Consider the following 13,141-nt stretch of genomic DNA (forward strand, 5'->3'; position numbering starts at 1 on the left):
CTTTATAGAGTCCATGCTTCCTAGTTAACTCAGTAGAATTCCTTTTTTCTTTTTTGAAGCTCATCTTGAAATTTATTTGCTACAAAAAATTTAGGTATGGCAGACTTTTTTTAAAAAAATCTTTTTATTATGGAAAGTCTCAAACATAAACATAAGTATAGAATAGCATAATGGGGGCACCTGGGTGGCTCAGTAGGTTAAGCATCCAACTCTTGACTTTGGCTCCAGTCATGATCTCACAGCTCATTGGATTGAGCCCCGCATCAGGATTCCCAAGCCCCTCTTGGGATTCTCTGTCTCCTTCTCTCTCTGCCTCTCTCCCTCTCAAATAAATAAATAAACATTTTAAAAAAAAACAAGAAAAGAATAGCATAACAAACCCTGCTGTATGCTGTGGTGGACAAGCTCTAGGGTGCCCCCCATGACCCCCACCTTCTGATGTTTACACCCTTGTACAATCCCCTCCCACTGAGTGTGCACAGAACCTGTGACTTGCTTCAACAGAATACAATGAATTCACTGTTACCCCCATGCAATTCGGTTACATTATGTTATAAAAGATTCCCTCTGGCTAACAGGCTTGCCCTAGAGACTCTCCTTGCTGCCTAGATGAAGTAAGCTGCCATGCTGGGAAAGCTCACATGACAGGGATCTGCTTGTGGCCTCTCGGAGCTGAGGGAAGTCTCTAGTCAACAGCCAGTGAGAAGCCCAGGCCCTTTGTCCTAAAGAAATAAAATGGATGGGGCACCTGGGTGTCTCAGTCAGTTAAGCATCCGTCTCTTGATTTTGACTCATGATCTCGAGGTTTGTGAGTCGAGCCCCACACTGAGCTCCATACTGACAGTTCAGAGCCTGCTTGGGATTCTTTCTCTCTCCCTCTCTCTCTTTCCCTCCCCGACTTGCTCACAGATGCTCCCCCTCTCTTTCTCTCTCTCTCTCTCCCCCTCTCTCTCTCAAAATAAGTCAACAAAAAAAAAAATTTTTAAAGAAAGAAAATCGGTAACCCCTTTCCTTTGGGTTTCAGTGTCCCTTAAAATAAGGAAATTGAACTAAATAAGTGGGAATTATATTCTGGAGGGGGATTCAAGGTAATTGTTAGTGAAATTGTAGTGGTACAAAGAATTTTAAATAACATTGAGCCACATAGTGAGAAAGCTATTTCTTTTACAGTTTTCTTTCTAGTTATATCTCCTTCTAAATAAGGCAAAGAGAGAGATTCATTTTGGTGCCAGTCTATCCCGAATGCCTAACACTTACTGACCTCCCTGTATAACAGAGCGGATCTCAGTCTTCAGCAAGAATCTTTAGCTAAAGTTTAATAAAGGTGGGGCACCTGCACTGACAGCTCAAAACCTGGAGCCTGCTTCGGATTCTGTGTCTCCCTCTCTCTCTGCCCCGCCCCTGCTCATGCTCTGTCTGTCTCAAAAATAAATAAACATTAAAAAAATAATTAATAAATAAGTTTAATAAAGGTTTCTGTCACACACCCTGTTTTTTACAGCTATCTTCTAAGTATGGCAAATGGATTTTTATTTACTGAATAATATGTTTCCCCTGTAGTGAGTTAATTTTAACAGATTGTTAAACAAAGTAAATAAAGGGAGTATTTGAGAAGGCAAAAATTGTGATACCAAACCCTGTCAAACACTTAACTGGGCAATTCTTCCCCATCCTCTGATTCTGATGATGCTGTCACTGCTGGAGAGCCACGTGACATACTTAAAAACCTTTTAAATATCTTCTCCACCCTAATGGCCTGGGAACTTTTCATTAATACTGCCAACACCAGAAAAATATTACAAGACACTTTACAGTTGGCAAATGATAGCTACATATCTGTGCTCCACGGCTCCAGCCGTCCTCAGTATTGTCTTCTAAGCCCCATTGTTTTGTCTGGCATTACAATGACACAGTATCTTAGGGCTTTTCCACAAAGCCTTCTCCAGGAGCTGCTACCACTAAGTTCTTTGGTCCTGCAGTGATGAGCGGAGAGCTAAAATGGACATGATCCCAAGGACACAGCTTTGAGAAATTCTGTCTTAAAGAGTTAAAGACACTCTTTGACCTTTAAAATATTCCTTCATAAACATGCTTAATACCACTTGAACATGATCAAAATGTCCATTCATTTTCTCTGTGTCAATTACATGACCACCTTATCTTTATCTCTTATCAAAGGACAGAATTTTAAGGCCACAAAACCCGGGTTATTTTTTTCTCTTTGAAGGAGTACATCCAGAGCAGTATTATGTTGCTTTTCTACTTGGGATCAAAAGGTAAAGGATCCTGTGGAGAATTCTTCTGACATACTCAAAGAAAGAGAGAAGACAGGGGTGAGAGAGAGAGAGAGAGAGAGATTGAGGAGATCCACAAAGCAGCATCATCAAATACAAAAGACACAAAATAAAAATGCACAAATTGCATTTCAAGCCAAATAGGGGATTCCAAAAGCCCGTGTATTTTGTTTAAACACAGAAGTGGATTGAGACATTAGTGCTGAGCCTTCCTTTCAGATTAAGCAGAATCCTGTTTTGATTTTTACTAATACAAATACTTCAATAACTGGACACTTAAAGTGTGAACTTACTTGATCAGAGCCACAAAGAGAAAACTGGAAAGAACTGGGCAGCAGGGCGGTAGGGCTCCCTGGAGCTATATGAGGAATCCATCCTGGTTTATAAACTATTTTTTAACATTTTTATTGAGTTATAATTGACATATAACATTGTATTCATTTCAGATGTACAACACAATGATTTGATATTTGTAGACATTGCCAAATGATCACAATAAGTCTGGATAACATCTGTCCCCATATATGGTTACAAAATTTTTTCTACTGTGATGAAGGCTTTTTTTTTAACAGTTTTTTTTTTTTAGATTATTTATTTATTTTGAGAGAGGGAGTGTGTGTGAGCAGGAAGAGGAAGAGCAGGAGAGATAGAGGAAGAGAAAGAATAGCAAGTAGGCTCCATACCAACAGCACAGAGCCCAACATGGGGCTCGATCCCATGAACTGTGAGATCATGACCTGAGCCAAAGTCAATAGTTGGACACTCAACTGACTGAACTATCCAAGCACCCCTCTCCTGTGATTAGGACTTTTAAGATCTACTCTCTAAGCAACTTTTAAGTATGCAATAGAGTATCATTAACTATAGTCATCATACTGTACATTACACTTCCATGACTTATCTTATAACTAGAAGTTTGTAGTTTAGACTCCCTTCACCCATTAAGCCCAGCCCAGCCCACACCCTCTGGCAACCTCCAATCTGTGCTCTGTTTCTACGAGCTTGGTTTTGTTTGTTTGTTTGTTTGTTTTTAGACTTCACATATAAGATGATACGGTATTTGTCTTTCTCTAACTTACTTCCCTTAGCATAATGTCCTCAGGGTCCATCAATGTTGTTGCAAATGGCAAGATTTCATTCATTTTTTATGGCTGAATTCCATTAGATGTGAGATATAGATAGATAGATAGATAGATAGATAGATATAGCTATATCTATGCCTATACCTATACCTATATCTATATCTATATATATCTATATCTATACCTATATCACATCTTTTATATCCATTTGTCCACCAATGGACACTTAGGTTCTTTCCATATCTTGGCTATTGTAAATAATGCTACAATGAACATGAGGTACATATATCTTTCCAAGTTCATGCTTTGTTTTCTTTGGATAAATACCCAGTAGTGGAATTACTGGATCATATGGTAATTCTATTTTTAATTTTTTTTTTTTTGAGGAAACTCCATACCGTTTTCCAGACTGGCTGCACCAATTTGCTTTCCTAGCAACAGTGCACAACATTTGTTATCTCTCATCTTTTTGATAAATGGCTATTCTAACAGGTGTGAAGTGATATCTCATTGCAATTTTGATTTGCATTTCCCTGATGATTAGTGATCTTGAACTTTAGATTTGCCTGTTGGCCATCTGTATGTCTTCTTCAGAAAAATGTCTCTTCAGATCCTCTGCCCAGTTTTTAATCAATTGTGGGGTTTTTTGCTATTGAGTTGTAGGGGTTCTTTTTATATTTTGGGTATTAACCCCTTATCATATATATGGTTTGAAAATACTTTCTCCCATTCCATAGGTTCCTTTTCATTTTGTTGATGGTTTCCTTTGCTCTGCAGGTTTTTCATTTGGTGTAGTCCCACTTTATTTTTGCCTTTGTTGCCTTTGCTGTTGGAGTCAGATCCAAAAAAATCATCACCAAGACTAATGTAAAGCAGCTTACCATCTATGTTTTCCTCCAGGAATTGTATCATTTTAGGTCTTACATTCAAGTCTTTATTCTGTTTTGAGTTAATTTTTGTATACGGTGTAAGATAGGAGTCTAGTTTCATTCTTTTGCTTATGGCTATCTACTCTTCTTACTTCTTACTCATTTACTAAAGAGACTATGCTTTCTTCATTGTGTATTCTTGGTTCCTTTGTCATAAATTAATTGGCCATATATTAATGAGTGTATTTCTGGGCTATCTATTCCATTCCATTGAACTTTGTGTCTGTTTTTATACCAATACCATACTGTTTTGATTACTATAGCTTTGTAATATAGTTTGAAATCAGACAGCATGATGCCTCCAGCTTTGTTCTTTTTTCTCAACAATGCTTTGGTTTTTCTGGGTCTTTTGTGTCTCCATACAAATTTTAGGATTGTTTGTCCTATTTCTGTGAAATAGGAATTGAAAAATGTCATTGAAATTTTGATAGGGATTGCACTGAATCTATAGACAGCTTTGGGTAGTATGGACATTTTAACAATATTAACTATTCCAATCCACGCATACAGAATATCTTTCCATTTATTTGTGTCTCCTTCCATTTCTTTTATCAATGTCTTACAGTATTCACAGTATAGGTATTTTACTTCCCTGGTTAACTTTATTGCTATGTATTTCATTCTTTTTGACGCTATTGTAAATGGGTTTGTGTTCCTTCATTTCTCTTCCTGATAATTCATTATTAGCTTATAGAAAGAAAACAGATTTTTGTATATTGATCTTGTATCCTGCAACTTTACTGAATTTATTTATAATTCTAACAGTTTTTTGGCGAACTCTTGGTTTTCTCTATATAATATCATGTCATCTGCAAATAGTGACAGTTTTACTTCTTCCTTTCCAATTTGGATGCCTTTTATCTCTTTTTCTTGCTTACTTGTTCTGACTAGAACTTCCAATACCATGTGGAATATAGAGGTGAGGGTGGGAATCCTTGCTTGTTCCTGATCTTAGAGGAAAAGCTTTAAGCCTTTCACTGTTGAATATGATGTTAGCTGTGGGCTTGTCATACATGGCCTTTAGTATGTTAAGGTACCTTCCCTCTGTACCCACTTTTGTAACCTAAGTGTTTGTAGCCTGGATGTTCCCCAGTCATCTAGCCTTCTCATGACATCCCTTTATCTTTTGTGTGAAATTGCCTTGAGTCCCCTCCCCACATATTATGGACGGCCAGCAGTCCTCCCAAGACTTGGGAAGATTTCTTGGTCATTACATGGTCATGGTCTCCTCTAACTCCAACTTCCCAATGTAATTCTTCCTTACTCCGCACGGGGAAATGCTAGCTTCTTTTCTTTTCATTTAATTCCCCAAAACACCCCAACACAAGGCTGTTACAGGTAGCAGTTTTATTAACTGTATTAGAGAAGGGAAGGAGTGCTTCATTACAGGAGGTAAACAACTGAAATTGGAGATTGTACTTCTTTGTCTTCATGAGAATTTATTATTTGACACTCTTCCTTTGGCATTCAGGCCTCCTGCAATGTTTCCAATCTCTTCTCACATCTCCCCTTCTCTGCATGTCCATGCTTGTCTTCCCCTCTCTGCCAGGAAGCCAGTGGAAACTCAAAATCTTTCCCTTATTATGCACAATATTTCAACTCTGTAGGTGAGGCTTCTCCTATGAGGGAGGCATAGCCATTTCCAACCAAGGAGGTGATGTGGCTAACCCAGAGATATTTATCTCAACAAAGCATCGACTCCTTTTATGTAAATTATGACACTTCCCTGGTACCATTGGTTCTTAATGCCCCAGAGTTCATGTCATATCCATGCTCATTCCTAGGAGTTGATAGGTCCCCAGATCTGTCCACTTCACACTAAAGGGCTTGAAATGGACAAAGCAAACCCTCTCCTTTCCATTTCTGAATTAACATCCATCTTCTTGCTTCCCCTCAGACCGCCCAGGGCTCGCCTGTGTTGAAAGAATAGAAAAATACCAAGATAGTTTCCTGCTGGCCTTTGAACACTATATCAATTACCGAAAACATCATGTGACACACTTTTGGCCAAAGCTCCTGATGAAGGTGACAGACCTGAGGATGATTGGAGCCTGCCATGCCAGCCGCTTCCTGCACATGAAGGTGGAATGCCCCACGGAACTCTTTCCCCCATTGTTCTTGGAAGTGTTCGAGGATTAGACTGACTGACTTCATTCTCATAATTCCTACAGCACTACTGGGTGTCATTTCATTCCATTGCCTAGCTCTTTTTTGTTTGTTCCTTTGTTTCTTTGTGTTGGGAGAGACTGGGGGTAAAGGGAGGTAGTCCTTAGCATAGACATGGATGAAATTGCCCCTTGAATGCGGGTACTTGTAACTATTGCATTTTGTTCTCCAGTCCTTTGATGTGAATGCTTTGAAGGTTTTCCAGTTGTGGAGGTGGGGTGGGGACAATCATTAATTCACCAGCACCAAGCCATCACCAGCTCCCATCTGTCCCTGGTCAGAGACTCAAGCAAGCAAAATGGCGTGGCAGAAGACTAATGAAGCCTTAAAACCAAGATAATATGGTCATCTTGATCCAGCCCTGATTTTTGCAGGGCTCAAATTAGCACGGCACAGACCAACTTTGGTTAGATGTGGCTTTCAGCTTTCTAGGGAAAGATCTGAACTTATTTTTATCTATTCAAGAGCACGCTGTTTTCCTCACCCTTCATTCTCTCCTGGCAGCATAACCTGGAATGTATAGGAATATTTGTTCCTGAAAAATCAGCTGTCCTTTCACTATAATTTTTATAATCCTATGATTTAATTCAAGTTTTACAAGGGTGTGACTCAAAGATATGCAGGTATTTGACTGACTGAGGCCAACAAGGGAAACGATTTTCCTCAGTGAGCCCAAAGAAATTAGAAAACTTTACTTAACTAATGTCAGTGACTCAACAGTTTCCAAAAATTCACATAGTCTTACCTCATAGTAAGGAAGGCTTCTTTACAGTTTAGGCTCAGAGAAAATTTCCACAGAAATCAAACCTATTTACAGAGTGTTGTCACTTTTCAATGACATCTGATCTGTCATCTCCCAAACTCCTGAAGTTATTTAATCCTGATTGCATCTTTGCTGAGCTGACAACAGATTTCCCTACGGATTAAATCTTCTAATCAAGGAGAGATAACAAGCTGAATTTTGAGCCTTGTTCTGGAGGAATTCTGAGGCAAGATTAGTGTGGTACATTCTGAGTTGAAGGAAGTGCAGTGTTCTGAGAGTCTCTTCATGTACTGATGGTTCCTTTTGGTCTTAGATCTTCAAGCTCTTTGCTCTAGACACAAATGTTTCCAAGTCCCCTTTTCCCTCTCTCAGGCTTGACTATCACTGATCAAAGCCTGGTCTGGACACCGACCCACTCTGCCTCTCTTACAGCATTGCCCTGACAGATATCTCACAGAAAATACCTGCAGCCCACATACACGAAGCTCACTCACGTTCCCTACCTAGCCCTCCTCCCTGATGACAAATGCTGGAGTAGGTTGTGCCCAGAAAACCCATGGTGATCCCTGATCATTTCAACTTCAAAAAATGGGCAAAGAATGTACCCAGGCAACTGAATGTATCTTGTTCTTCACTGGCATAGTAGACACAAACTATTCCTTTACCTGCCTTGAACTGCCTTATCCTGGAAATATTGGGGAAAATAAGCCATATCAGTGAGGTTTACCTAAAAAAACAAAGGAATGCAAGTCACTGTGAAAACCAAGTGGACTAATTCTTTTTTAACTTGCCCAGAAGTCAGGACACCTGAGTTCTAGTTTGTGCTCTGTCAAACTGGTGGTTTTGTAACCTTGGGTCTTGGTTTTCTCAGCTGAGAGAAAGTCATGAACTTTAAAATCCTTCCCATCCTTACTAGTGTACTGATTTCTGGGGGGAAAAATCTATTCCTTTTTGATGGTTTCTTTCATAATTCAAATTTTTAGCTTTATTAGAAATTATGGCCCTTTAACAGTTAGGGAATGCATATTTGGTATTGAGTCAAAATACAAATTTGACATACTACTCATCAAGTATGTAGAGAAAAGCAGGATGGCCTTGGAAAAAGGAGAGGAACAGCACTGAAAAACCTTAGTGTGACTGGGAATAATCTGGAAGGAAAAATATATGTTTAATGTGTGAAAGCTACTGGCTTCCCAGGAAGAGGAAACAAGACAAGCAAAGAAAGGAAGTGGGGGAAGATAAAGTTTGTCTTCATCTACAGACTGTTTTGTTTTGTTTTGTTTTCTCTAAGCCAGTCTCTAGCCAGTCTCCTGAAGCCCTCGCTGTGTTAGCAATTCAGCTCCCTCTGTTGACTCTCCTTGGAGAAGTACTCTTTGAAACAATGCTGAATCACCTTCTATGCTCCAGGGTAACTCTGAGAAGCTCTGTGGTGAGGGGCAAGTTTTCTCTCAGAAGGGAATGGGAGGAAGGCAAGTAGGAAGGGTACTGGAGGGTTCACAGACCCCTTGGGCATCAAGCCCTCTGGGGACAGCTTCCTCAATTTGTTTGAAAGAGATTCTGAAGTATATGAGATACACCCAGACTCAAATACAAGTACAGAGCCAGGTCTAAGGCTAAATCTGAATGCTTTGGGGATTAACCATGGCTGGGCATTGGCCAAATGGGACAGTGTATCTACAGTAATCCAGCTAGCTCCAAGTAAATTTATGTTTGATCCTCAGTTCCTAAAATGATTGCCTTAAAAAGGCAAACTACTGATCTGAAACTCTTGTTGAAGGCTGAATACTTTATGTTGAGCAGGACGCTCCTTAAAGTACTTCAGTTTGAAGGGAAAGGCTGTAAGGACTCTAAGGATCATGACCCTGGGGTCAAAATGATTCATTTCTTCTGTAACTGGTTGAGGTACTTAGTGCATCTCAAGACTCCATCTCATAAAACTCAATCAGGAGGGATTTACTCTGGATTTTTTTTTAAACATTTTTTCTTATATTGTCCGGGCTTTCAAATCAAGTGTGAACCGGATTGAAACCCCTCACGGAGGGGAGACATCCCAGTGAAGGAGAACACATCTGTATAACTGGGATTCTTATTTATGAATCATTTAATTTCGGGGGGATGAGTGGTGTGGGGTGTGTGTGTGGGTGGGTGGTCGTGTGTGTGTGTTTGTAATCCTCAAGTGTACTTTACTCTTCAATTTAGATGTGCAGTATTTCCAGAAATAGTGAAAAAAAAATAAGATCTTTTCTTCTTTATGATTCTGCTGAACACACTACGTGCTGCCTCAGAGCTTTTTCTAGTCAAATGAGCCTCGGTCCTCAATGACGTGCTTGCCGTGTTGATGCCTCAGCCCAGTGATACCCCCCCTTCACCCGTGCCCTACACGACACCTCTTCCGTTGGCAGTGCGGTCGTCAGTCATCGGAGTGGACCGCCAGGCTCGGCTCTGCTCCAGCAACGCCATTCTCAATTGCTCTTCTGTGGACAGGTGCCTAAGTCTTGGCCCCTCCACCACACTAAGCCCCCAACAGACTCAGCCTCCATGGAACTGCTGAGCACCCTCAAAGCATGTCATTGTCAGTGATACACTTTTCTTCTATGGAACTCTAACCTATTCGTGTCATATTGACCTTCTGATGCATGAGTCATAAATTATGAAATCGGTCTTATGGTTTTTGAAATGTAGCCAGCGTTTGTAAGGCTAAACCTTTTTCACAAACGGAATTTAAGTGAATAACCAAGCCGCAGTTATTCTCCAGAAGGAGAGTGCTTACAGACATTTGAATCTCTTTGCCCTTTCCAACAGCTACGGCATCAGGTTCTAAAATAAGCTTGTAATTTTTCCTGTTATTTTAATAATATGGAAATATTAGCATAGTGTTTCTTTTGATAGTGATAGACTATAATCCATATTTAAATTTTATAGAGAAGAAATTTTATTGTACTGTGATGTAGATATTTATTATCCAGGTAAGGATTTGCCCGGTGTGTATTTTTTACAATTGAAACATTTTACTTTAATCTTTAAAAAAAAAAAAAAAAAATTAAAAACACACACACACAAAAAAAAACCAGACTAGGGGGAAAAAAGGTTTGGCCTTATCACAGAATTTTTACTGTGCTGTATAAATGTTTGCAAACGCAAAAAGTGTGCATTTCTAGTGTGTTTCCACATTAATTAATGCCGCCTTCAAGAGCAATATCGTGCAGGTAAAACGCTGTTTGTGGCTTTCTGTTGCACAGTTAAAGCTGACCCACCTTATGCACAAGACAATCAAATATAAATCTGTCCTCCTCAGGATGCAGACAATACTCATGTAAATTACGGAGCACAATGTAAGACAAAAGACACTTTATTTAATTACACAGGTATTATTGATATAAAAGATGTAAGGGCATAAATGAACTGACATTACTCCTTTATTTTGGTTCTTCCTAATTAACTTGGCATTTTTCATTTGATTATACAGCCAAGTTATTTCTCTATGCTTTCTCCAGAGAAAACACATTTCCTGCCCCCCCCCCATAATGTTTTCATGCCCTGAGAATCAGAAAAATGCTACAGAATAGGAAAAGATTTACAGTCATTGAAAGATAATGTGTTTTGCAAACAGTGTTAAGTGATATTGCTAGGTTGGTAATATTTTTTTCAGCCTAAAACTCTGTTAAAATCTGTGATCAAAATGTTTTAAACTATCCAAAAAGAAAATTTGTATATTTGGGAAAAATGAATTTTTACATAGCTTTTGTATGCAGATATTAAATTGTAATTATGAATATAGTGGGCATAGATAAACTCATAAGCTTCAATTCTAAAAAAGAAAAAAAGAAAAAGCTTACAACGATATACGTGCCTGTCTCTTTCTTTAAATATTATTTTCTAAATAGACACAGGGTTGCCTGCTCTTCTCAACCTCAGCTGCTTCCAAAGGGAGGAAAACAGGGATATAAGGGCATTTATTTCATAAGCACCTACTAGAAAAAACAAATTTCCTTGGGAGGAGGGCATGGAGGTAGGAGGGAGAAGATGGGGGAGTGCCTTTTCTGAAGGGGCCACAAAGATGGTGTAAGGAGGGAAGAAATAAATTTTTGCAGCTCAAGGACTATATTCATTCATCTTACCTCAAAATGTTCCAAAATATTATTAATGGAATTATACTAATCTCAGCTATCAACATAGATCTCTATCCCCATTACTCTGAACACATGTTAATTAGGACTATGTCTATGATGAGTACCAAAAAGCTAAATCAAACTGGCTTAAGCATAAATGGAATTTATTTACTGTATCTGAAAACTTCAGGCTTCAGGCATGGCTGGATCTGAGTGCTCAATCAGTATTGTCAGGAGATACCCCTTTTCATATCTCTGTGTAGATTTTCCTCTATAGAAATATCCTCCATGTAGATTTCCTGCTCACACAGCCTTTTATCTTATGGTGGCCTGCATTACCTCCAAAATTAGCCATAAATCTTCAAACCAACAGAAATAGTGTTTCTTTTCCCTAGCAGTTCCAGTAAAAATCCTGAGCCTGACCCTCATTGTCCCAAATCCAATCAAATGCCATTCCTGAGCCAATCACTGTGCTGAGGAAGACATATATGCTAATTAGCTTTGTCCTCTAAAATCCTGGAAGTGGGTGGGGGAAAAGATGATCAGTCCTGTCTACACTATGGACTGACAGCTGGGTCAAGGATGATGCCTCAAAGAAAATTCTGTCTTGCTACTATAAAAAGTGGGAAGGAACAGCAAGGAAGCAAAAGCAGCAAAATGTTCACACCAACAGTTAAGACTTAAAGTACATCCATTTTCAGTAGGACAATGGAGTCTCCTTAACACAGAGGAAGCTCAGCACAATTTGGCCAGGACATAAACCAAATAAATAGTTTCCAAACAAAGTGTCTGATTATATCCTAGCTGGCTCATGAAGGAGGCCAGTCCAGGTAAGATGGAGCAAGCATTTATTATTTCCCTGGGCTAGATCAGTTCAGAGTACCATTTCCTGAGTCCCACCAGCTCTATTCAAATGACTGTATGCCTCTTATATTTCTCTCTTTTCTACATTATGTACCTTTCAACTCCACCCTAGTGAACACATTTCCCTCCCCCCAAAAATTACTTTATTCCTTTTCTTTTGGGGAGTTCTTTACATGTATATTCCAGCTAGGTTCAGCTCTTAACCCCTTTACACAGGCAAAGCTAATGTGATATCGAATAGTGATATTAATGTGATATCTAATAGTTTGATTTGGTATGTGAAGCTGGTGTCATGTCAAAAACCTGGAGCATTCTAATAATCTAGAATGAAGAGAAGACAGAGTATGACGTTAGTTTGCTTCCCTACCTCAAGATGACAGATCATTCTGGTTTCATATTTAGCTTCTTGGGGCATGAAAGCTTTGTAAATAAGTGGAATTGTCATTGGGTTCATGTACACAAGATCTGACTCATTAAATGTTATTCAAACCAAAGCAAAAGTCAGTAAAACTACTGAAATGTCAAGTGTTACAGATATCCTTTGAGTGTGTATCTCTGAAAATACATGGGCTACCTAACAAAAAATGTTCTATGTCTTGAAGGGCAGAATCCATTTACACCATATACAGATGAGTAAGTGAAGTCTGTTGGTAAAATGGCATTGCCTGAATTTTATATTAAAAGAAGAAAGCTGTGTTAGCTAGTTCCCCCAGAAAGCAGAGTTTATGTGCTACAGTTCTATTGGAGATCGTAGCCCCACAGGAAACAAGAGTGGAGAAGACTCTCACGGAGAAGACCGTGAGATCATGACCTGAGCCAAAGTCGGACGCTCAACTGACTGAGCCACCCAGGCACCCCTAACAGAGCTTTTAGAATGTCTTGAGCACTACCTAAAGTGAAAACCAAATAGAATCTTTGTAACAATAAATTATAT

At 39.2% G+C, this 13,141-nt stretch overlaps 1 protein-coding gene across 6 annotated transcripts in view; it reads left to right on the forward strand.

The window, feature by feature from the left end:
- THRB (thyroid hormone receptor beta) overlaps positions 1-11,028 on the forward strand; it is a 388,679-nt gene extending 377,651 nt beyond the window's left edge. For all 6 annotated transcript variants that reach the window (XM_047874360.1, XM_047874362.1, XM_047874359.1 and 3 more), the window contains one exon: positions 6,203-11,028. In XM_047874360.1, coding sequence (XP_047730316.1) covers positions 6,203-6,444 — 242 coding nt within the window. In that variant the 3' untranslated portion in view covers positions 6,445-11,028. The remainder of the gene's footprint in view (positions 1-6,202) is intronic.
- The last annotated feature ends 2,113 nt before the right edge of the window (positions 11,029-13,141 follow it).

Source organism: Prionailurus viverrinus, chromosome C2 (genome assembly GCF_022837055.1).
Source record: "Prionailurus viverrinus isolate Anna chromosome C2, UM_Priviv_1.0, whole genome shotgun sequence".
In the NCBI taxonomy this organism is placed as follows: Eukaryota; Metazoa; Chordata; class Mammalia; order Carnivora; family Felidae; genus Prionailurus; species Prionailurus viverrinus.